This window comes from Hemiscyllium ocellatum, chromosome 9 (assembly GCF_020745735.1).
Source record: "Hemiscyllium ocellatum isolate sHemOce1 chromosome 9, sHemOce1.pat.X.cur, whole genome shotgun sequence".
Classification (NCBI taxonomy): domain Eukaryota; kingdom Metazoa; phylum Chordata; class Chondrichthyes; order Orectolobiformes; family Hemiscylliidae; genus Hemiscyllium; species Hemiscyllium ocellatum.
In genome coordinates this window covers 35,087,013-35,112,884 of record NC_083409.1, presented here as the reverse complement: position 1 = coordinate 35,112,884, position 25,872 = coordinate 35,087,013, and the positions used below count along the sequence as shown (strand labels likewise).

Below are 25,872 nucleotides of genomic sequence, written 5' to 3'. Positions count from 1 at the left end.
TCAATTTAACAGCAAGTGCAAAGTAAATCTAATTCAGGACGATTTTAAAAGAAAACTGAAAATAATTACAATCAAAGACTCGAACAATTTTGTAGTTTGCAGCATATAAGTCAACCTTTGAAGCTTCAAAGCATCTCATCAAAATGGCAAACAAAAACAGAAGTTGCTGCTAAAGCTGGAAAGTGTCAAAATGGGATTTGACTTGTATAATGTAAACTGCCAGAGTGGGTGTGGGTGGTCACAATTTGGCATGGGGAAATAGAAATGTATTTGAGTACTTCATATTCAAGTAAATTTTGTTTTGAATTAAGTAATTGTACAAAGATACCTTTAAACACAGCCAAACTGCTTTCAAATAAAACAGAAATTAGTGGTGAAACTCGGCAGGTCTGGCAACAATGGTGGGAAGAAAGCAGATTTAATGCTTCGAGTCCAGTGACTCCACATCGGAGCTATGAGCAGCTGGGAAAATGTGTTACTTAAGCTGAAGCTGGAGTGTTGGAGGGCTTGGGGTGAAAGGGAGAGCTCAGCTGTTAAATGGATACAGAGCCCAAAGAGGGGGAGTATGAATGGGGTAGGTAAACAAGGAGATTCTGAACAGCAGGCCAGGACAGAAGAAAGCTGAGTAGAGATGATAAGAACTAAGAGTGCGAAAAAGGTTAGCTGGGCTGAATGTAACCCACATAATGTGATAATATGTCTAGGGAGCAGATGAGAATGGGTGACTGTGCTAAAAGCAACTCATATAAGAAAAGGACTGGGCATGGGAAAGGATAAAAGAAAACATAGAAGGATGGAATCCAGCTCTAAAGTTACTGAAATCAATGTTGAGTTTTAGAGGCTACAGGATTCCTAAGTGGAAACTGAGATGTTGTTCTTTGGCTTGTCTTGAGTCTTGCAGGAATACTTCAGCAGGCCTGTGTCAGAAATTTAAAAATCACACAACACCAGGTTATAGTCCAACAGGTATAATTGGAAGCACACTTGCTTTCGGAGCGACGCTCCTTCATCAGGTGTTTGTCAACCACCTGATAAAGGAGCATCGCTCCGAAAGCTATTGTGCTTCCAATTATACCTGTTGGACTATAACCTGGTGTTGTGTGATTCTTAGCTTTGTACACCCCAGTCCAACACCGACATCTGCAAAACATGTGTCAGAAATGTTGGTGTGGGAACACAGTGGTGTGTTTGCAAAGTGGTCACCCAGTCTGCATTTCATCTCCCCTATGGTGAGAAAACCACACTGGGAGCAGGGAATAGAGTATACTAGATTGAATGGAGTACATGTGAATCACAGCTTCTCCAAAGGTATTATGGGGCACAGCTAACCTATTTTCTCACTCTAATTTCTTATTATCTCTTATTCTGCTTTTCTTCTGTCCTGGCCTGTAATCCATAAACTCCTTGTTTATCTAATCCTTTTTTATCTCTCTCTCTCCCTTCCCACTTATCCACTCAATACCCACTTCCCCCCCCCCCCCCCCCCCCCCCCCCACCTCCCCCTTAATTCCCCACTCCCCCACTTCGGTTTCTGCATAAATATATCTTTTTCCAAGCTACAAACAGTTCTGATAGTCACCTAGCTTGAAACATTAAATCTGCTTTCTCTCCACAGATGCTGCCAGACCTGTTGACTTTTTCTAGTAATGTCTGTTTCAGATCTGCAACATTCACAGTTCTTTGTTCTATCAGTGTTTTAAAATCATTTTAACATCTTTGACAAACCCTTGGATTTTTGCTTTCTTCATTATGGGAAAAATGGTGGATGATTGCAAAAATCATAGGACCTGTCCCAAAAATGGTAGCTACCATTTTCATGGAAGTGGTTTGCATTTTGCAGATCATTAAAGTTCAGCAGCTGTCTCCATTCCTGTGTGGTTTTGCTGACCGGGTGGCTGAAACATAACAAGGGTTCAAAAGAAGGGAGTATGGAGAGGAACTGGACTAAACTCCCTACAGTGTGGAAACAGGCCCTTGGCCCAATCAGTCTACACTGACCCTCCAAAGAGTAACCCACCCAGACCCATTCCCCTACCCTATATTAACGCCTGACATGATAGTTTAGCATGGCCAATTCACCTGACCTGTACATTTTTTGGATTGTGGGAGGAAACTGGAGCAAACCCAGGGAGAATGTGCAAACTCCACCAGATAGTCACCCGAGGTTGAAATCGAACCGGGGTCCCTGGCGCTGTGAGGTTGCAGTGCTAACCACCGAACCACCATGCTGGACCATTTTTAAAAAATTGTAAAAGAACTGGCTCTTCAGAACTATCAGGACTTGCGCTTCCATGGCTTTGGAACTCCAGATTTGGAATGCAATTCCAGGAGAAGGAAGCAATGAGAGGATGGGTAGGGGGTGGAGGGGGTGGGGGGGAAGGTGGTGGGGGGGGGGAATGTTGGTAGTGTGGTGGGATTTGGGGGGCGGGGGGGAGAGACAGAGGGAGGCCACATCTCAAAGGCGAGGGTATAGGACACGCCCAAAATTTGGACATCAGAGAGTGACAGTCTGCAGCATCCAGGATAATTGAGTTTCTGGGAATTTTGGGAAATAGCATCACGAGTGAGAAGGGCTTACTGTAATTAAGTTCTATTTTTTCTTAATATTTTAAAACTTACTTCATTTTAAAAGTTATTTATCAATGTGGTAGGAATGTGGTAATGTACAATGTTTCGGTATAAAGGCTATAATATTTTAATTTTTTTTTATTAGGAAGGTCCTACAGAACCTAACTACAATTTTAACATTTCACTTAAAGTTGTTTCACTCGTGATTTTCAAGAATACAATCACAACTTTTAAAGGAAAACTTCTGTACAAGATAACTGGGTTACAATAATGCCTCTAGGTATTTATTTAGTGTCTGTAACTGCACACCAAATCGTAACTTGTGTTGAACAAAACCCAGTCATGATAAATGAAGGATGCCATGCCAAGTCATAAACCCTTTTGAAGTTTATTTAATGTAGATTTCTTCGTACAGATTTCATGCCAAATTCATAGGAGGCATATACAAATTAAAACACCACTTTCTTTGCAAAGACACATGGCAATAAATAGTTACAATGAAACAAAATTTGCAAACTTTACTGCACGGTTAAGCTGTACAAAATTTACAAATGTTATTAATCTGAAACAATGACTACAAGACAAATGATATGTACTTTCGGAACCATCCAGGTGTGCAGCTGAGCATCTTTTCTAATGCAGCTACATACATGTGGACATTCACGTGCACACCCTGTGTCCACATTCTCAAACACCCAGTTCTGAAAAAGTGTCAGCTGTTTCACTGACAATAATTAACTGGTGTAGCTTCCATCTTTCAAAAGTGCGTGAGGAGGCTCAGAATTGCCAATGGTCAGACTGACTCCAGTCGAAGCCATATTATTATGGTGAATGTAGATTCTTGGGCACAACTTCCATCACATCCCAGCAGTGATGAGAATGACAATAGGACTTGCATTGATATCACACTAACACATTTCTTCAAAACATCTTAAAGCACTTCGCATACAGTAAAGTGCAGCGATTGTTACATAGGCAATCCTCTGCTGAATCCTAATTTGTTGCCAAAACCGCTAGCATACTTAGAATATACTTTTGCTTCGACCAAATAAACATAAGACTATTTTTTTAAAGAGGCATTTGTGCAATTTGCTGAAATTTACTCTCAACTTGGTTGTCAGCGTTAGTTTCAAATTTGATTTTTGGAAATACAGTACCGCTCTTCTAGAAACTTTGTACTTTCTTTATGATGAATTCAAGATTAATTTTAAATTGCTCCCCAGTGCTTTCCTCCATCTCTGGCTTCCCAGTGAGAAACTTGTCTCCATGTCTTTACCAGAGCATCAATAATACCAATTATAACTCAAAAGATCATCTTGCTATCCTTCCCCCTCTCTTCCTGTCAAAAAGTATGGAGTCCGATATGGGCGTCTCTCTTCAAACCTGACCCTCTACAATACCTAAACCCTCCAGTGACACCAGCTTCAAGAAATTTTAAAAATAACCAAAAGAACTATGGATGCTGGAAATCAGAAAGAAGAGCAGAAATTGCTGGAAATTGCTGACTTTTCCAATTAATTCTGTTTTGTTCCAGCTTCAGGATATTCTATTAAGCACGAGCGATTAAATAGCATTAAAATAAGAACATAACTTTTAAACTAGGCTTGTGGATGTATTAAATATATTGAGAAATGCTCCCACATTTGAATCAAGTGAAAACAAAATTTTTCCCCATGACTTCCAACTATCATAAAGCAATAATACTTTAGCCTACAACCTTTCAACTTTGATTCAGTTTGTTAATTTCTATTTTGATTTGAGTGTGAGGTTCCTTAGTCAAATATCTTTTCTAATGTATCTTTTTGCTGACCAGCCTATGATATCAATGTAGACCAACCAAGAATTAACCTAGACTTGTGTCTGTGCAACTCTGACAATGGCTGCTTGGTTATCCAAGAGTGGCCTTGATGTCTCTCCAACAAAACTCTGTACTCTCCTGGGATTGGTGAGGGCTTTGCACGATACCATCTGCTTTTCCCCCATCTGCTCTTCATCTGTTGACTCCACCAAACACCATCAGAGTCCAGGGGATAATCTTTGGATAGAGATTTCTTATCTGAACCATATCCTCACTCCAAAAGAAACCTTATGACTGTGTGGGTTACCTGCCTTAATCAGATAAAAGGCCCCTTTACTGCTCTAGACCTGTTTTGGGCCATTCTCATCCCTCATACAAGTTTTTAGACCGTTAGAATAAACAGGGCTGGAGCCTCAATCAATTTGATGGTCAAACAACCAAAAATATCAATATAATTTTAAACTAGCATAATAATTCAGTTGTTTGTTTATTTAATCTGAATAAAGCACACATTAGGATATATTGCTTGCTTCTACTGATATTTCAAATTGTGCATCTATTTGTACCCAACTGTGGAATGGCTAAACACTTTGAGCTGACCAGATAAGGAACTTTTGACTTAATAGCAACCAGTTCCTCATTTGCATTGTAATTGACATTCTAATGTGGAGACAAATTAAACTATATTTTTCAATCATTCCTGTTTCTTTATGAATGCTAATTGCTTTGTACCCACAACCTCTATGCATTGCTCCGACCCAGGGTTGAAACCCATCTACCTACAAGCCTGGATAGCTGAATATATAAAACAAGTCTAAGTAATTGCAATTTAACTTGCAAATTTTACTAACAGTGAGATGGTCTTCTTTTTCCCTAAGTTTGCTGCAGTTGCTGAATGAAGAATTAAACAAATACAGGTGTCTTACATGCATCATTTTTCACATTATGCGCTCATTGCCTCCTCTAGAAAATCAGTTAAGAAAGCTGTAGTCTTCTGTTCTAAGTTTTAGCATGCTCATGAAGCTAACTGGTATGAATGTTAGAGCATCCAGATGTTATAACTCTGTAGTAAGTGGGAGCAGATGTTCATGGGACTGAAAGGTCTAGGTCGGGGAAAAAGGAGTGGGAGTGAACCAAGGCTGGGTGAAAATTGCAATCCCTCCAATAACCTGAAACTGGGCAACTTTGTTTCAGAAGTTGTCCTTGTCTAATCTTGATCCTGGTCATGTTATGGCCCATTACTTTGACTACACATAATGCTAGGACTCATGTACTCTTCGCAAAGAGTTAGCGTTGCATTTAGAGAATTATGACCCCATGTGTGGGCAGCTAAGAAGGCTTGTTTTTCTACACTGACTCATTTTAACTTGTCTGGTTTATATGACACATAGCCTGAAGGTTAGGCAATAAATGCAGTTGACAATAAATAAGAAACTGGCTCTTTATAGGCCAATGTTCCACCAGTCATTTAATACCAAATTTCAATTATCGATTATCTGAAGGACACGGGTGGGCAGTACAGAGGAACATCATTTGGTTAATCGAATTCCGATAACCGAATGCTGGATAACATAGCTTAACTGAGCGTCAGGACCTTGCGATCTTGCCAGATAACCTGATGTTCGGATAATCGAATGCCAGATAATTGAGGTTCCTCTGTATACTTTGCTCACAGATTTGTTTCACTCTTCACCTTTAGCTCATTGCTACCACAGAACAGTTAGAGACCCTATTTAATGTCAAATGGTCTTAGAAGAGTAGATTTTTCCTGCAGTCAGTTCTCTATGCTCTATCTGTGAGTCCTATTTTGAATTCCAAGGGTTTCTCCCATCACATTTTAAAATGCAATGGCCCAGAAACCTCTCATTCACTGCTAATGCATAGGATTCCAATGGACTCCTCATTCACGGTCATTGAATAGAATTGCAATCAATCAAGAAACTTTCTCAATTTTTATCCCAGAGTTAAAGTTTCGGAGATGGAATGGACTAGAAGACTGCTCTGGTGTCAGAGTTAGCACAACAGTCAGCCATTTAAAAACAATGCACTGTAAACAGAGAGTTCAATAACTGCACCACTTCCCATACACTCGCACTCTATAAACTTTCAAGAGGCCAGAGCACTTCACATTGACTTTCACCATGTCGAATTCCAATGAACCAAACTATAGACTGTCTTCCTGTGCATCAAAAACGTTTCCTGTTTGCTCCTTGTACAAGGATATCCTTAGTACAGCATGATTAAATGCAAAATAATTAAACATCATTAATTATCCACCTTTTATGCTAACCTTAATATTTGTTCTCCTACGGCACAGATTAGAAGTCATGTTGCAAAGTGTTTTAATTAAACTGCTTTGATTCTTTAGCTTCAAGTAGATTAATGATTAAATGGCACAAGGGTTTAGAATTTGCAAATTGGCTTCTTTTTTTAAAAAAAACTAAGACGGGAACACATGAAGTTCCTGATCTAAAGCATAGCATTTCATAGCAAACTGGTTTATATGAATCGGGATTTAAATGTTATGCATGAGCAGCTGAACTTTATATCACTTATTGTTGAATGGTATTCATGACGAGCTGCAATAGAGCCCAAGTACATGTCCTATTGTCTTCACGTCATGACATTTTTTTCTACCATTGAAAATGATTTGAAAAACCTGTCCCAGGGAGAATGAAAGACTGTGCTATCTCTGAAATGACTGGTGCATCAAGTTATGTGTGGAGTATAGATGGCATTCAGCTGCTCTGCCCATCTCATTGGCCTACGATGGCACAGATGAAGGGGCAAACATTTCAAATAGCACCATCTATATTTTGAAGATGTAAATCGAGAAGAAAAGCACAGTATTACAAAGCTTTCTTTATACCAGAGAGGAAAGTAAAATGATATACACTGGAGAGCAAACCGGCATGGGAAAGCTTAGAAAGACCATTCTTTCAGTTAGGTTCAAACCCAGGCGAAAGTGAGGATTGCAGATGCTTGAGATCAGAATCAAGATCAGAGTGGTACTGGAAAAGCACATTAGGTCAGGCAGCATCCGAGGAGTGGGAAAATCGATGTTTCGGGCAGGAGCCCTTCATCAGGAATAAGGCTGGGACCCTCCGGGATGGAAATTTTCCTGCTCCTTGGATGCTGCCTGACCTACTGTGCTTTTCCAGCCCCACTCTAATCTTGACTAGAGATTCAAATCCAGTCTACTAATGCTGAAGGACAATAGATTAGAGGACCAGCATAGTGCAGGTTAGCTATACAATATTGACTGTTTGGAAATTAGAGGCAAGAGGAAAGAATTGAGTAGTGTAGGTCTTTTGCTTTTCCACCAGTCTTCGTTAACCATGTGAGCTCCCTTCCATGCATGTTTCAGTTTTGATTTACACACGGTGTGCATCACTGGTCACACACTTCTTTATTAACCTGATGTTGGTGGAAATACCAATTCCCTTGTTGAACAAAAGTATTAAAGATTATGGAATTGAGATAGGTAGATAGGCTTGAGGTGGTGAATGGCCTACTCCTGCTCCTATGACCAGGCAAAGACATAGTAATCAGGTGTAAACCTGACAGCGGGAAAGTTAGATTGTTTCTCTTATCAATGCAGTCTCCTCCTCATACATGTATACGTACCTCACCACCCTGGATACTGGACATTCCATCTAAATTTAATCAATGAGTTAAGTGGGAGCCCTACCCATGGGTATGCATCCCACATTCTCGGTAAAATAAATATCTTTTTGAAATAAAACTGAGTTGTGCAACAGAATATTTGTATCTACAACTTATTTTACAGTGACTGTCTCGGCAAACTCTACGCTTGTCACTTTGCTTGTAGATTTGGATTCTAGTGAAATACAGCCTACAGTAAGGCAATCTCAATGTCTGTTTCCTCTTTATTGATCAAGGTAAGAATGCAGTTGCCTCCTCCTCAAACCATCAATGCGTTTCCTTCATCATAGACATTCAAGTCAACAAAATGCTTCCAAACTCACACATGCTTGTCTTCCCTTGCAAACACTAGTCCACCAGTTAGGTCCACTTGGTAGGTGCTTGTCCCAGACCAGAGGATTGGTCCATAGATCTCCGTGCTGTATTTGAGCTGGATTCATTTCCGCAGAGTGAGGAAACCAAAGCCGTAAACACATACATTGTTTGCCTTCAAATGTCCTGCAGCTAATGTGGCTACTAGTCCTCTTCTAGCCAACTCCATTGGATCTCAGACTAATGGCTTGGTACATTAAAACTGAGGATGGTCCATGTCATCTAGCCATGAGGCAGGGCTTGTTGGAAAGTCTGGGTAACCGGCACTGCTACCTGTGGAGATATCAGAAGTAGGACCACCTGTCATCATTCTCAGGGCCTGGCTCATTCCCTGTCCACCTTGTGCTATAATCCCCAAGTTATTGTCAATATAGCCCAGGCTGTTCATTAACGGGGTGTGTGCAGGGGCCGAGGCTATAGACGACGGGGACTGAGGGATTCCATAGGGGCTACTGGCTCTCAGGTCGTGGTACTGCTGCCCTATGCCATCAACAGTGAAGCCACCATTCAGCAACTGCCTGCCAGTCATATCACTCACACCACTGTAAATTCCATTAGTGTGGCCAAGTTCAGAGAGGATCTGATCATCTGAAATAATACAGGACAAGCAAAATAATTAGTGAAGAAGCAAGTTATTGCATATGCTGGAATCTGTACTGAAAACAAAAAAATGCTAGAGATCGCAGCAGCTCCAATGAAGAGTCATCTTGATTGAAACCATTAGCTTACTCTCTCCATCGATACTGCCTGACACACTGTGATCTCCAGCATTTTTTGTTTTCAAAATAAGTAGAGGTTTTGGCAAAAGGCAAATAATTCTTGGAGACTATCAACAGCAAATGTAGCTTTTTTAAAAATTATTGTCTATTCAAAATGTTCAATGGTAATTCTTTAACAAACAATATATATTACATAAGTAATCAGAAGCTTACATAGTAGATTAGGTCATTTAAATGTATGGGTTACAGCTCATTCCAGTTAAAGGGCTATGCTCTACAACCATATAATTGGGAAAATTTCATTAAGTCCATATAGCACAAAAAAACTCTCAAGGTGGCAAAGATGGGACTTAAAGCTGCAATGCTACTTTAGCTCATGTGTAGTGGAAGACACCATCATGATAAAGGAGGTTAAACTGGAGTTAAAACAGTCCAAAGGTTCAGTAAACAGGTGATTGTTACTTAAAATGTCTGCTAGCACTCATTAAACATTTTGGTCACCAACGATTTTTTCCCAACACTCTCTGCTAATCGGCTATTTGGGAGTTAACACTGCAGCGGGAGCTGAGAAGAGGATTCCCAAAACCCAGGCAGGCATTCTATCAAGTGGCGACCGTCACTCGAGCAATAGTCACTCTGGGAATTCTCTGACAACCTCAGTTAAAAAGGAATGGGAGCACCTGTGGTACAGTGCATTGTCGTTGCTTCTGAGTTAGAGTTTGGCTGTCTGAGTACCACTCAAGGACCTGGTGGCCGGTGTGGTGGGGGTGGTCACAGAATGTTTGTTTATAACATAACCAGACATTTTGTTGTCATTCTGTAAACCTTTCCAATATTCTCGGAGTAGGCAGGAAGATGGACGAGTCTCCTGGTCAGCTATACTTAATGAGGAGTGGATATAACACCCATCAATCGATAACCTTTGGTGACAAGCTAGCAACTTGTTCCAGAAACCAGCTGTGGAAACAGACGTACAGAAATTTACATCAGTCTCCATGGAGTTTATTATTGATTTATAGAAGTGCTCAATAGTGAGAATAAAATTTAGTTCCCTTTGCGCTATTTTGGTGGCTGTATGGGTGGAACCAATCTCCAAGCTGATAATAAAACGATAGGATAGGGTGTTCCTCAACCCTTTCAAAACACTACTACTGTAAGAGTCAACTCTCCAGGTTTTAAGTAAACCTTCAGCCTTAGAAATTGAACTTTTTTTTATGAGTATAAATGGTATACATAAAAGATTTCAAATAGTACAAACAGATGGTTTGCATCTCTGTATAACATGCATGGTGCCTCAGTGCTAGTGTGTGTTTGTCTACTGATGGGGCATGGTGGGGGATTATAGGTGTGTTTGGGAGATGTGACAGAAGTAGCCTTGACAAGATGCGGCAGTAGATAGTGGAACATAGTACACTGGTGTTTGATCGGAAGGATGCTTTCAGCTTTGGAAGGGGTGCTGCTCAAATAAATAGCTTTTTCCTGGGGGACATTGAGCTTGTCAGCTTGTTGCAGCTTACCCATGAAGGGTATGCTATCAAATTCCTGACTTTGGTCAGTGGTAGAGAAGCTTTCACGTGTTTGAGGGTGAGCCTGTACCTGGCTGTATTGCATTATTAGACCTCACACATTTTTCCAGGAACTTGAGAATTCATATACAGTTTTCTCAAATCACAGTTCCTACCATGTTGTGGACCGCACAGGATCTGTTGCTTTCCCAGAGTCTGCAGATCTCTTTCTGAAGTCATGATTGTGAGACATTGCTCTTGATCTGCAATCTACCACTAAAGCTAGTTTATTCCCAAAATCCATTCATTGGTCTCAGTAGAGTTCACTCACCTCTGAAACTCAATTCGCTGTCACTGAGGCCCCCATCCTCCACTGAGCTCTCTTTCCCATTCTTTGCCCCTCCGCGGCTTCTCTTCACATTCTTGTAATACTGCCCCCATCTGTGTCTACCCGCATCCTTCTTTAAGCGTTTCTCTTTGGCTCTTCTGTTCTGGAACCAAACCTGAAAGAAGTTTAAGTGTTTTAATTTACACCAATTCAGTATAATACCTGTGCAACTATATCTAGAGCTTTGCAACATTATGTCAGGCAAAATGCAGCTGTTTATGCATGTTATTTAATAATTTGATTTACAGCCTTATGAAAGAGCATATCTACATGGTTAGGCATGTGTTTGGTTGAGTATAAGATGGAATACAATCATCTATGTCCTAATATTTGATGGACGGGGAGAACTGAGTACAGCATTTCAAAACTGTATGAGGAAATTCAAAAAAGCATCCTTAATTGATTATTCTCTCGTGTCATTGATAAATATTCAATGTCTGTAGAGTCAGGTTCAGGCAGGGCCCAGATACTGGTTTTGAGGTGTTGATTAAAATTCACTGAAAACCCAGATGAAGTCTTCCTTTCAAGGGTTCAAGTTAAGGAACTGTTCCTTACATACTGTTCAGCCCCGAGACTGTAAGTCCCATAGATTCCACGTTGCTAATTGCTCAAACCTCTAATAATGAAGACACACAAGCTGTCTAATTATCCAGAGGAATCCATTTGATGAGGAGTCAGCACTTACTTACTTGGCTGTGTCTCATTTAGACTGAGTACTGCAAGGTCTTTCACAGAAGTTAAGCTACAGCCAAATTGTCTATTGACTATGACTGATAAATTAAATTAAACATCTCCCAGAATCCCCTTTATTGCCACTACCATGTAGTTCTGAAGATCAGAGTTTGCATGGAGCTGTTAGCGGGGGAAAGAGAAGGGACGAGGTAGGAAGATGGAGGGAAAGAAAACAAATTGAAATTTTTTTAAAAATCAGGCATTTGATATTCAGTTTTCATTTTGGTAACTGTTTTATTGGAAGAAGCTTCACTGGTTCCCAGCTAGACCACTTACAAACAGAGGTCAATGATTGGATCACTCAGTTAGCTATAGGCATTTAGCTGTGTTGGGGTGTGCACTTCAGGCTTCAAGACTCAGTGATGAAGAAATGATGGAGGTGAGGGTCAGAAGGAGAGGAGGCAGTGTTTGATGACGGAATATGGCACCATGGAAGTCTAATGAGATTTCCTTCCTTTGTCAGGAGTCCATAAACGGAGCATTGTTTCCTGACAAAGACTGAATTAGCTGACCTTCCAATTTACTCTCCCTTTCCTTTGCAAAAGCTGTGATCATCTTCTTCAGAATCTAGTTAAAATGGGGAACCTACAATAAGGATTGAGTATCTTATCAATAGCAGGTGCAAAATGGTGACTTGCTACAGGGTAAGGTCCATATGTCCTTCAGTTCCTTCTCACACCCAAATACCACATGATTTCATTTGCAGGTTTTTCCCTCAATTCAGTCACTTGTTTTCCTGATTTGTGCTGTGAGAGTGTTGGATGGATACTCCTCAATACCTCACCCAAATGACTGTGCTTCCCATGGAAGACACAACAATAAGTTTTGGCTTTGCATTTTACAATGTATCCTCCATGTTCACTCAATATGCCCACTCTAGTAGGTGATACTGATGGGCAATTTGCAAAGGGAATTGTTGATTTCTTTGCCACTCATTGGTCCAGGAGTGCTGGATCCAAGTATATAGCACTGTTATGACCATTCCTGGTCAAATCAGAAAACACAGCAGGGAGCAGACCTGGGACCCTTCCATTTTATATGCATGAAGTCAGCAGTAGACAGTGTCTTTCCTGACAGAGTTGTTATGGTTGTTAATGTCCATGGGCACCAGCCACCCTCCTCCTCAATTTCCTTCTGTTAATCTTGATTCCATTTAGGTAAAACTCAATTTTAAGTTGTAAATATCAATAAATTAGGTCAATGGTCACTGTGCTGTGTCAGAAATCGCAATACCGGCAACAATATTCACAGAACGTGACGTTAATGAAAAATTGTAATGTGTGGTGACAACTCAAGACTGGCCCACATTAGATTAAATTACTTAGATTAGATTGCTTACAGTGCGGAAACAGGCCCTTCGGCCCAACAAGTCCACACCGACCCGCAACACACCCATACATTTACCCCTTACCTAACACTACGGGCAATTTAGCATAGCCAATTCACCTGATCCGCACATCTTTGGACTGTGGGAGGAAACTGGAGCACCCGGAGGAAACCCACACAGACACGGGGAGAACGTACAAACTCCACACAGTCAGTCGCCTGAGTCGGGAATTGAACCCAGGACTCAGGCGTTGTGAGACAGCAGTGCTAACCACTGTGCCACCGTGCCGCCCACAAACATGTCGACCATCATTGTCCCAGTTTAGATGCAGTTATAGGCTGATTTTTTATCTAAATTGGAAAGATTCAGTCCCATTACAAGAGTTGCCATAGATTTACCAGACCAGAGGGCTGCTTGCTTATTAGAGTGAGAGAGATGATTGATGGCAGTTTAACCTGAGGGTTACCATGCCTCGGCCAAAGGGAGAATTACGAAAGACAGCATTTCATGGTAACCTCAGCTGGTGTGGGAATTGAACTCTCGCTGTTGTTGTCATTGCAAAGAGGCTAACTGAGCTAACTGACTCCCTAATCATGCACACACAACAGCAGAAGAGAAGAAAAGAAGAACTCCTGTTCTGAACAAGAATCATATCAGACTCAAAACATGAACTCTGTTTCTCTCTCCACAGATGCTGCCAAACCTGCTGAGCTTCTTCAGCAATTTGTATCAGATTTCCAGCATCTGCAGTATTTTGCTTTTATGTGAGGCATTCAAAGGGCCTGTTCCAGAATTGATTTGGATCTGCACTGCTCACCTTTTGTAAGACTTAATGCAACATTTTAGCAAATAGCTTTCTGTGATTGAAGGTTATTTTATACGAGGATCATGCGGACACTAATCATAAAACGCTAAATTGTGTGTGAATAAATTGGCTTACTGTCCTGCATCTTCATCCCAATCCACATGAAAGCAAGAACTGTTTACCTAGGTATGGAATGAGCTAACTGCTCAACATTGAACATGCTTCAATCACAGTATTTATCATTAGGATGTCACTCCTGACTACCATCCTGAGGTCAACACACCTGACACGACTGTTCATTGCATTTTGACTGAAAACGAGGGAAATCCACACAACTGGTATTTTTTTAAATATAAAATCTTAATAAAAAAAGTTACTTCCTCCAAGTATTTTTTCCTTTCTTACCTGTACAACTCTCATGTCAAGCCCTGTCTCTGAGGAAAGCTGCTCTCTCACATGGCGAGCTGGTTTTGGAGAGGTTTTGTACGCATTCTTCAGTGTTTCCAACTGCTTCGCTGTAATGGTCGTACGAGGTCTCTTGGCTCCAGCCTCTGCATCAGCATCTATATTAGACAGCATGAGGTCTTAACAGATCTTAATTCACAGGTATAAATACACAAGAGAGCTTCTGCGGCAAATCTAAAGGTTCTGAATTAAGTTACACTATCAGCATACTTCTGGATAGCATCTTTGACATGTTGAAACAATGCAAAGCACAATAGGGGAGTGTGTTCATATAAAATACTAAGCCATGAGAGGAGATATTAGATTAAACACTTGGGCAAGAAGGTATGTTTTAAACTGTGTCTGAAAGGATGAAAGCAAAAAATTGAAAGACAATGAGGGTTAGCAAGGCTGATAAAAGCATAGCCACCATCGATAGAGTCATAGAGATGTACAGCATTGAAACACCCTTCAATCTAACTCATCTACGCTGACCAGATTTTCTAAATTAATCTAGTTCCATTTGTCAGCTTTTATCCATTTCACTCTAAACCCTTCCTATTCATCTATCCATCCAGATGGCTTTTAAGTTTTGTAATTGTACCAGCCTCCACCACCTCCTCTGGCAGCTTATTTCATACACGTACCTCCCTCTGTGTGAAAATGATCCCTGTTAGGTCCCTTTAAATCTTTCCCCTCTCACCTTAAACCAATGTCCTCTAGTTTTGGACTCTCCCACCCTTGGGAAAAGACCCTGACTATTCACCCTATCCTTGTCTCTCATGATTTTATAAACCTCAATACGATCACCCCTCAGCCTCTGACATTCCAGGAAAAATAGCATCAGCCTATTCAGCCTCTCCCTGTAGCTCAAATCCTCCAAGTTTGGCAACATCCTTGTAAATTGTTTCTGAACCCTTTCAGGTTTCCCAACATCTTTCTTTGAGCAGAGAGACCAGAATTGAGCACAGTATTCAAACAGTGACCTAATCAATATCCTGTACAGCTGCAACATAACCTCCCAACTCCTATACTCAATGCACTCACCAATTAAGGCAAGATTACCACTGCAACTACCTGCAACCCTCCCGCAGGTTAGCCTGATTTGCCCCAGCAAAATGCAGTACGTCACATTTATCTAAATTAAACTCCATCTGCCACTCCTTAGTCCATTTTTCTACCGATCAAGGTCTCTTAAAGTTGGCTATGTTCAAGAGGCCAGAGTTGGTTCTGTGCAGATTTCTCAAGGGTATGGGTCTGGTGGAGATTATGAAGATGTGGAAGGATTGAGTCCGTGGAAAGATTTGAGAATTTTAAAATCAACGTATTACTTAACCAGGACCCAGTGTGGGGTCAGCGAGCACACAGAGATGGATAAGTAACACTTATACCAGATAGGATACTGGCAGCAAGTTTTGAATGGCCTTAAATTTCAGAAATGTAGAGCTACGGATCTTGACCAGGAGGAAAATGAAAAGATCAAGTCTAGACAAATGCACAACATATAAAGTCAGCTCTGTGCAACTTATATTTGTCTCCAAGCACTTCAATGCAACAACATAATGGCTGCCATAGATAGACTACATGTTTCCTTGTCAGCTAAGACCTTGAATTAATCTAATTGTATATTATTGAAGAAGCAATATTGTATATGGTACACAATTCACAGCAGTGAAGAAATTTGTAACCATTATATCAAAAAATACTAGTACCTACTGTTAAAAAAAATTAAGATAAAGTTACTTCTCTAAAAATGCACTACTGTGAGTTTGTGGATACTTTTGTCTCACAGTAGGAGCATGATAATGAATCCTTTATTGTCAAAGCATGAACACCATGAGGCCAGGGTGAGAATTTCCACTGGGAGATCTTTCCCTCACCTGGTATAACTTCACCAGATGTTTTAAAGGAACCTGGAATCTAGAGTCACTTTTCCAGAGTTTCCATACTGTGCCTTAGAAGTTAGACACCAGGATGAACCCCATGGTGGTTAAACCTACTGTGTTGATGGGCAATACAAAAATCTTTTGATTTGAATGATGGTGGACTCATCCATCTTGGGAAATCATGGACAATGTCCAGAATTTGTATCACTTCTGGCTTATATATAGTCCACTTTAGAAGTGGAGATTGATTCATCTGATGTGACTTATAGAGTCATAGAGATGTACAGCATGGAAACAGACCCTTCATTCTAACCCATCCATGCTGACCAGACATCCCAACCTAATCTAGTTCCACCTGCCAGCACCCGGCCCATATTCCTCCAAATCCATCCTATTCATATACCCATCCAGATGTCTTTTAGATGTTGCAATTGTACCAGCCTCCACAAATTCCTCTGGCAGCCCATTCCATACATGTACCACCTTCTGTGCGAAAAAGTTGCTCCTTAGGTCCCTTTTATATCTTTCCCCTCTCACCCTAAACCTACGCCCTCTAGTTCTGGATTCCCCAGTGGAATCCCCAAAGCAGCGCAACCCCCTCACAGGCCAGGAGGTCTCACTGCCACAATACTGTGGCTACAAGGGGTCATGAGCTGGGGAATCCTAATCCCACAATCTCACAGCACCCAATCCCTCTGCTGTCGCTTGATGGTAGCAGACGGCCTCATTGGCAATGTTCGGCTGAGCTCCAAACCTCTCTGTCCCCATCTAGTGTCAGGGACCCCCTTGCTCGAGACCGCCACAAAGGGAGGTGGGGTTGGGGGGACAGGAAGAGTACATTCCTCCGTTCGAACATACCTTGGGTTCAGAAAAGATTTACAAGGGGGTTGGAGGGTTTGAGCTCCAAGGAGAGGCTGGATAGGCCAGTCCTTATAAAGTTTTAAAAAATCACAAGGGATTAGAGTCAGGGAGGATCCCAGGGGACTGGAAAGTCGCTAATGACACACACACACACACACACACACACACACACACACACACACACACCAGAAAATTCTGGACCAATTAGCCTAACCTTGGTCATGGGTAAGATCCTGGAATCCATTGCAAAGGATCAGATTTCTGAATACTTGGAAGTGTAAAATAGGGTAAAGTCAACATGGTTTGATGAAGGGGAGGTCATGCCTGACAAGTGGGTTGAGGAGCGGCAGTTGGAGTTTAGATAAATGCGAGGGACTGCATTTTGGGAAAGCAAATCAGGGCATTACTTATACACTTAACGGTAAGGTCCTGGGGAGTGTTGCTGAACAAAAAGACCTTGGAGTTCAGGTCCATAGCTCCTGAAAGTAGAGTCTCAGCTAGACAAGGCAGTGAAGAAGGCATTTGGTACACTTTCCTTTATTGGTCGTTGCATTGAGTGTAGGAGTTGGGAGGTCATGTTGCAAATACACACTTTGAAAGGAGCCACTGTCAACTTCAAACAACTAATATGTTTATTACACATAGTGAAAGCAATATGGTTGAAGCAGTTAAGATATGGATCAAGTATGATCTAATTGAACGACAGAACAAATTTCTAACTAATAAGTTTGTTGGTAGTCTGTTCCATCCACCTTTTACGAGGTTTGTGGAACAGAAGCTGCATTGTAAAATTAATGATTCTCGAGTAAAACCAATGTAAAAGACTAGTGGGGAGTATTTGCTTGAATTTGCTTGAGTATTTGCGTCTATCAGTACCACATCGATTCTGTCGATTCTCTGGGCACTGGCCTGCCACCAGATCATTGTACTGTCCATTTACTTTTTGGCAATGATATCGCTGAGAAAGCCAAGGCAAATCAGGCAAGTATTAACTGCTGGCACTGTCTGTACCCAAGGAATCGATACAGTTTGTGAAAGAAATGCTATGTAAACAGATTTCTCCCACCTTGTTTTCAAGACTTTTCTGAAAAAGAAAACGCTGCAAGGATTTCAGAATCTGTTTTTAGTTTCAAACAGGTAAACCAGCTCAGTATCTTCTCAGTGGCCAAACAGCAGACTATTCTTCCTAGATATAATGTATAGGCAGACCATTGATTTTCACATATCTAATGGATGGTGTTGATTCTATATACAGTACTTGTTTAGCTGGGACATATCAGTCTGCCGGTCTGCCATTTTCTACATTCTGAGATGATGAAAAGTTTATTAAATTCACCAGTGGGTGAATAGAGGTCAATAAATCCAAATGTATGAACCTGTCATGGTCGGGTTTAAAGAAACGGCTTAGCTTTTAAGAAATACAGTCTGCTATAAATAAAAAGCCATTTGTGAGAGTAAAGCCCAATCTATAACAGCATTTTTGTAAAAAAAAATATTCTGAACTGAAAACAGCATTTGACTTCAGTATAGAAGAATATCAAAAGTGGTTTAAAAGGCACTTCTTGTTTATTGTGCCTCTTTGTTCAGGGTACTGGCATAGAGTAGTTTTATTCCTCAACATCCTTCATATTGGTGAAGGATATCATTGCACTTTCCTTCCCGAGTTTTCTGTTCTCACTTCTGAAATGCCCTGATACACAGTGACCAGCTTTTCTAAGAGCATTGACAGACCTCGAATACACAGGGCAGTGGATATACTTAACCCAATTTCAATGGCACTACTTCCTAGAGCTTTGGCTACTTCCCCAACATTTTCTAATCAACACTGTCCACAAAAATCAAGCTTCCAATGGCTAGCTTGTGTTTGCTATGAACCACAGTTGATCCAGTAAGTGTAGTCCAGGATAGGTGGTACATATGTGGGTGGCACAGTGGTTAGCACTGCTGCCTCACAGTGCCAGAGACTCAGATTCAGTTCCCGTCTCAGGGGACTGACTGTGTGGAGTTTGCACGCTCTCCCCGTGTCTGTGTGGGTTTGCTCTGGTTTTCTCCCACAGTCACAAAGATGTGCGGGCCAGGTGAATTGGCCATGCTAAATTGCCCCTAGTGTTAGGTAAGGGGTAAATGTAGGTGTCTGGGTGAATTGTGCTTCGGTGTGGACTTATTGGGCTGAAGGGTCTGTTTCCACACTGTAAGTAACCTAATCTAATAGAACATAACCCTAGATACATGGACTGAGCTTCCATGGCCTTTTTATTTATCAAACCAGTCATGTGGAATCTTCTCAAAAGCCTTGCTGAAATCCATGTAGGGCACATCAATTGCACTTCCCACCTCAAACCTCCTTTTTACTTCCTCAAAAGAATGAAATTTTGTTAGTCAGATGTTCTTCTAATTCAAGGTAAGATGTGCACCAGTACAGTAGGTTTCACCAGTTGTACACTGCGTATCTCTCCAGATTGGTAGAAAACAACATGTTAGTTGATCATGTGTTAGCTGAACGCATTGGGAGAATCTTCCCCGGTCCAAAGAGGTACATTCAGAGACAGGAACCAGGAGGTAAGCCCAAATCCACATCGGATTAGCGTCCTCATCTTGTCCTGCCTTTGGGCAGATTTCCCATGGCTAGGCTCCCATTGAATTGGCAGTCCATTTTGCAGAGTTGGGCTGGCAATTGGGCCACAAAAGGCCTCACTCAGGATGATGGCATTCGCCTGACTGGATCCAGTTCCGAAGTGAGTCTCAAGAGCAGCAATGGTGTAGAGGGGCTCCCTCAGCATGATTGGTGCACAGCACCATTAACGTACAGACCCCTAACCCCTTACAGCTAAATGAATGAGCGATAAGCATGGGAAGATCATAGCAGGGACAAAATCTCTGCTAAAATCACCCAAACATTGTGGGCCTTCTTTAACTTTCGATTTCTAGACAGCTTCTGAAATTGCCTCCATATTGAAGCGCCCTCACTCTTGCCTTTTTTGCTGCAGCAGTGCCATCTCTTTTGTTGGGCTCCAATCCTTCTAGTTCTGTGGGTCCCACCTTGAGAAACCACTCACTTTCCAGAATTAGGTGGCAAACGCACAGTCAGACCATTAAGAGCCCACCTGCACTGACCTGCATCTGAGTGGCAAATACAGGCTCGAGAAATTTTATGTTATTCATTCAACGAATGTGCCCATCATTGGCTAGGCCAGCACTTGTTTTTGTTTATCATTAATTGACCTTGAGACAGTGTTGGTGGGCCGTCTTCTTGAACCACTGCAGTTATTCGGGGTGCAGTAAAACTTGCTAGCAAGGGAGTTTCAGGATTTGACCCAGCGACAGTGAAGGAATGATAGCATGGTTCTAAATCAGGATGCTAGGGGATTTGGAGGAGAACTTTCTAGTGGTGATGTTCCCATGTAACTGCTGTCCTTGACCTTCCAATTGGCTGAGGCTGTAGGTTAGGAAATTGCTATTACAAGTTACTTTGGGGCATCTTTCTTGGTAGCAGCGACTGAGCACTGTTGATTCAGGAAGTAAATGTTGAAGGTGATGGATAGGGGACCACTCAGACATGCTCCATCATACTCCTTAGTTGTGCCTTGAGGATGTTGGATAGATATTCAGAATCACAAAGTGAGTTATTCCACATGGAATTCCCAACCTCTGACCTGTTCTTGTAGCCATGGTCCTTTTGTGGCTAGTCCAATTTAGGTTCTAGTCAATGGTGACCCCCAGAATTTTGATAACAGGTGTTTTAGAGTAATGCCATTCAAGGGACGATGATTACATTTTTTTTTGTTTGAGATGTTTGTGTGGTACAAATGTTGCTTGCCACTTGATAGACCGAATGCTGTCTGGTCTTGTCACATATGGATATAGACAGCTTCAGAATCTGAGGAGTCACAAATGGTGCTGAACATTGTGCAATCAGTAAATGTCCCCGCTCCTAATCTTGTGATAGAGGGGAGGTGACTGGTGAAGCAGCCAAGGACACAACCCTGAGGAACTCCTGCAGAAATGTCCTGGGACTGAGCTGATTGGTTTCCACACATAACCATCATCCTTTGTGATAGCTATGACTGCAAACAGGAGAGATATCTCCTTATTCCCATTGACTTCAACTTTGCTTTGGTTCTTGATACCTCACTCAGTGAAACACTGCTTTAATGTCACTTCACTTCTTGAGTTCAATTCTTGTGTCCATGTTTGAACTAAGGCTGTAATGAGATCACGAGCTGAGTGGCCCTAGTGAATGCCAAACTGGGTGTCACTGAGCAGGCTATTGCTGAGCAGGTGCTGTTTGGTAGCACTGTCAATGACACCTTCCATCACTTTATTGATGATTGAGAATAGACGTGGTGGGAATTGGCAGAGTTGGATTTAACCTGCTTTTTGTGTACAGGATGTAGGAGGGTAATCTTTCACACTGTTGAGTTCATGCCAGTGTTGTAACTGAACTGGAACAAGCTTGGCATAAGGCATGGCAAGATTTGGAACACAATTCTTCAGTATAACTGCTGAAACGTTGACATAGCCTATTGTCTTTGCAGCAGCCGGGGCCATCAGCAGTTTCCTGATATACCCTGGGGTGAACTAAACTGGTTGATGACTGGGGGCTTCTGCAAGAGTCCAAAAATGATCATCCACTTGGACTTCTGGCTGAAGCTGGTTGTACAATCTCTTCAGCCTTGTCTTTTGCACTAGCGTACTGGGATTCCCTATAATTGAGGATGGAGATATTTGTGGAGCCTCCTCCCTTGTTGGTTGTTTAATTGTCCACCACCATTCACAACTGGATGTGGTAGCATGGTAGAGCTTTAATCTGATTCAATGTTTTTTGATGACTTAACTCTTCCTATTGCATGTTGTTTGGCATGCAAGTAGTCCTTTGTTGTGGCTTCATTAGGTTAACAACTCAATTTTAGGTATTGTTTCAAATCTGGTGACTCTTCATCAGAACTGTTCGGTTCTAATGAAGACTCACTCAACTTGAAATGCTAATTCTGCTTTCTTCCCTCAGATGCAGCCAGGTCTGCTGAGCTTCTCCAGCAATTTCTGGGTTTTTTTGTTTCAGATCTCCGGCATCTGCAGTTCTTTGTTTTATTTCATTTTTAGGTACACCTGATGCTGTTCCTGGCCTGTTTTTCTGCACTCATCAGTGAGCCAGAGTTGATCCACTGCCTTGAAGATCATGGCAGAGTTTGGGTTATCCCAGGGTTAGGTTAGAGATTGCAATTGAATACAATTCTGCTGCTGCTGCTGCTGATGGTCCACACCACCTTATGAATGTCCAGTTTGGATCTCACAGATCTGTTCAAAGTCAGTCCCATTTAGCTTACTGGTAGGAATAGAGTTAATACAGCTCCCTTAATACAAAGACAGGACATTGCATCTGGTCCCAATGTCAGACCCCTAGAGCATAGGGGAAAATCAAGCCATTGTTTTGAAAGAATAAATTAATGTAGAATTTAAAATGATATCAGCAGAAGAAAATGGCAATATTTTATTTAATATTTAAGTTACTTTTGTAAATATTCTGATACTAGAATGACAATAGTCTGTCTTTGAGCCTTTTACTAAGTGCATGTCCTTGCTGTCATGAAGTCCTGCTTCACGCAGCAAGCTTAATCCTCAAGTACAATTGTGCCAGCTGGACAAAGAGCTAGTGAAGTATCATCAGATTACTGTCTAGTTTAGGTCACTTCTGGTTGCAGAACTGTCATAATTGATTAAAGTGGAAAAAAAATAGAATCAGGAATTGGCATTGCAGGTTAATTATTTTTGAGACATGGGAGGGGAAATACTTGAGAAAAGTTGAATACTCTCGGCCAATAATCCACTAAGCTTTCCACCACTAGGTTTTTCTCATTCATGTTGGAGGTTGATTGTTAGAGACTGATTGCTAAGATTCAGCAATTACCCCATTATCCTTATATCATGCAACTGACGGGATGTTGGGAGGTTAACTTGTTGGATCTTGGCCTTCTTTTCATCTTATTCTACTCTGGGTTCCTTTGTGGCTTTTAACATCCTGGCTCATGCAATCCATCTACCTTCATGGGAAGAAAAACTGCAAGCCCCTCTCCTGGAGCTCATGGTTAAACCATCAATCCAAACACTGAAATTATGCAACAACAACAGGAAATGCTAGCAGAACTCAATAGACAATAGGTGCAGGAGTAGGTCATTCGGCCCTTCGAGCCAGCATCACCATTCATCATGATCATGGCTGATCATTCACAATCAGTATCCTGTTCCTGCCTTATCCCCATAACCCTTGATTCCACTATCTTTAAGAGCTCTATCCATCTCTTTCTTGAAAATATCCAGAGACTTGGTCTCCAGTGCCTTCTGGGGCAGAGCATTCCATACACCCACCACTCTCTGGGTGGAGAAGTTTCTCCTCTATTATTTTCTAAATGGCCTACCCCTTATTTTTAAACTGTGCCCTCTGGTTCTGGACTCACCCATCAGCGGAAACATGCTTCCTGCCTCCAGAATGTCCAATCCTTTAACAATCTTATCCATCTCAATCAGATCCCCTCTCATCCTTCTAAGCTCAAGCCTATACAAGCCCAGTCGCTCCGATCTTTCAACATATGATAGTCCTACCATTCCGAGAATTGACCTCGTGAGCCTACACTGTACTCCCTCAATAACCAGAATGTCCTTCCTCAAATAACTCAGGAGGTCTGACAACATCTGTGGAGAGAAAAACAATTAACATTTCAACTCCAGTGCACCTATCTGCTTTGAATCACTGGATGGGAAGCATTAACTCTGTTTCTCTCTCAACAAATACTGCCTGACCTGCTGTGTTTCTCCAGCACATTTTGTTTTTAAGTCTCCAGCACCCCATTGTTCTTTGTTTTTATGATGTCAGTGTACCTGCATTTAACCCATCAGTGGCTAAGAACATTTGTAAATACATGAGACAATAAGTCAAAGCTGCCAGCTTTGCATGACTTTTTTTAACTTGTGCATGTTTTTCCTCTGCTAGTATCTTGTTAACCAAAAGAAATAGCTCAGTGCTCTGCCACAATACACATCTGAAAGGAAATTAAGCCTTCCACTGATCAATAACGTGTCCATAAATTGATCAGTGGAGTTTAACTGTTAGTGGATCAATCAAATGTTTTCAGAGCCAGGAGTGAATGGGGGCCTAATGCAATTTGAAGTGGTTGATTTTTTTTAGGTGAATGCAGGCCCCAAAACAAATTTCTTTCAGCTCGCAGTTTATAAAAAGGACTTTCACTCGGTCTGTTCTGGTCTAATGAAAATTTTAGATTAAGAAACAGCAGACAAATAAACCTTCCCAGCTTGCTAATGAGAAGCACCAATTTTCCAGCCACTTAGAATGGATGGCTGGAAAATGAGAAGCTGGACATATCCATATTTCCAAAAACCTTTCCCTTTGAATAGAAGGGACAAATTCTACTGGCAGTCTGCTCAAAATCTGTAGCAGGTGGCAGTGCTCTTAAGCCTCTCACTGTCACTCTACCACAGAACGGAAGGGGTTAACTCATTCTGCGGCTGATGGGCAGGATTGCACAGCAACTATAAATCATGCCTTCCCCCTGCACTGATGGATAGGTTCAGGTGATGTAATGCACATTTGTATTTTGTGTTGCGATATTACTCAGAGCACACCACTTGCTCCAGGGACCTATTAATAACTATCTATACAACAGGTTATTAGTAATTGTCATTAATCTCATTAATATTAGTCAATCGGTGGACTGTAGGTCAGAGAAAGACATTAGATTTGAAAATATCAGCAACGGGGCAGCTGTCAGGGAATCACTATTTTTTTTATCTCATGCCTGGAACAATTAACATGCCTACAGTGTATCTTTGTCATGTTCCTCGTGCCTCACTTTATTTTCAAAATGAGACTTCTCGCCTTCACGAGGTGACTAAGTGGTGCAATTTCCCTTTAAGCAGAGAATGCACCATCCTGCCCCTCCTTTGCTGATCACCGTCACTGTGCAGTCTGCAGATAGGATAGGGGTAAAACCATTTAAGAAGGGCCTGAACAGACAGGTTAGGGAAGTTTTACATGGTCCCCATTGTCCGGAATAGGTTACTCCAGAAATTATGTAGGAGCAGGCTCCCTCAGGTCTGTCCAACAGATCCAGTTAGATCATGGTTGATTTGTAACCTAATGCCATCTATATACCATAAGGAAATCAAAGCCAGAGTGGGGCATTTAGCCCCTTAAGCCAGCACTGTCATTTAACATGGTCCATGGCTGATCTGTTCCAGGCTTTACCTCTTCTTCATTCCACCTGCCATAGCCATTAACTCTTTGATACTTCAAAAATCTATGCACCTCCTAAATAGTATTAGTGATCTAGTGTCCACAACGCCTTGAGTTAGAAAATTCCAGACATTCGCCATCCTCCAGGGGTAGAAATTCCTTTGCAGCTCAGTTTTAAACAAGTTCCCCTTATTTGATGATGATGTCTCTGAGTTTCAGATTCGCCCACGAGTAGAAAGATTGTCTCAATATCTACCCTGTCAAGCCCCCTCAGAGTTTGGAGTGTTTCAATAGGACCACCCCTCACTCCTCCAAACTTTAATCAATACAGTCCTAACTTGTTTAGGCATTCTTGATGTGTCAACTCCTTCATCCCAGAAAGTGCTGGAGATACTCAGCAGATCTGGCAGCATCTGTGGAGAGAAAGGCAGAGTCAACATTTTCAGTCCAATGACCCTTAATCAGAATGGATGGTGTTTGTTCACTGTTCTGAAGAAGGGTCACACAGGACTCAAAATGTTGACTCAGCTTTTCTGTCCACAGATGGTGCAGAGTT

The 25,872-nt window shown here is 41.5% G+C and overlaps 1 protein-coding gene across 2 annotated transcripts in view; it reads right to left on the bottom strand.

Moving 5' to 3' along the window:
• Positions 1 to 8,600: 8,600 nt before the first annotated feature.
• lhx4 (LIM homeobox 4) overlaps positions 8,601 to 25,872 on the bottom strand; it is a 288,742-nt gene continuing 271,470 nt past the window's right edge. For both annotated transcript variants that reach the window (XM_060830122.1, XM_060830123.1), the window contains 3 exons: positions 14,286 to 14,443; positions 10,960 to 11,131; positions 8,601 to 8,992 (listed from right to left, as the gene is read on the bottom strand). In XM_060830122.1, the coding sequence (XP_060686105.1) occupies positions 8,601 to 8,992; positions 10,960 to 11,131; positions 14,286 to 14,443 (722 nt within the window). The remainder of the gene's footprint in view (positions 8,993 to 10,959; positions 11,132 to 14,285; positions 14,444 to 25,872) is intronic.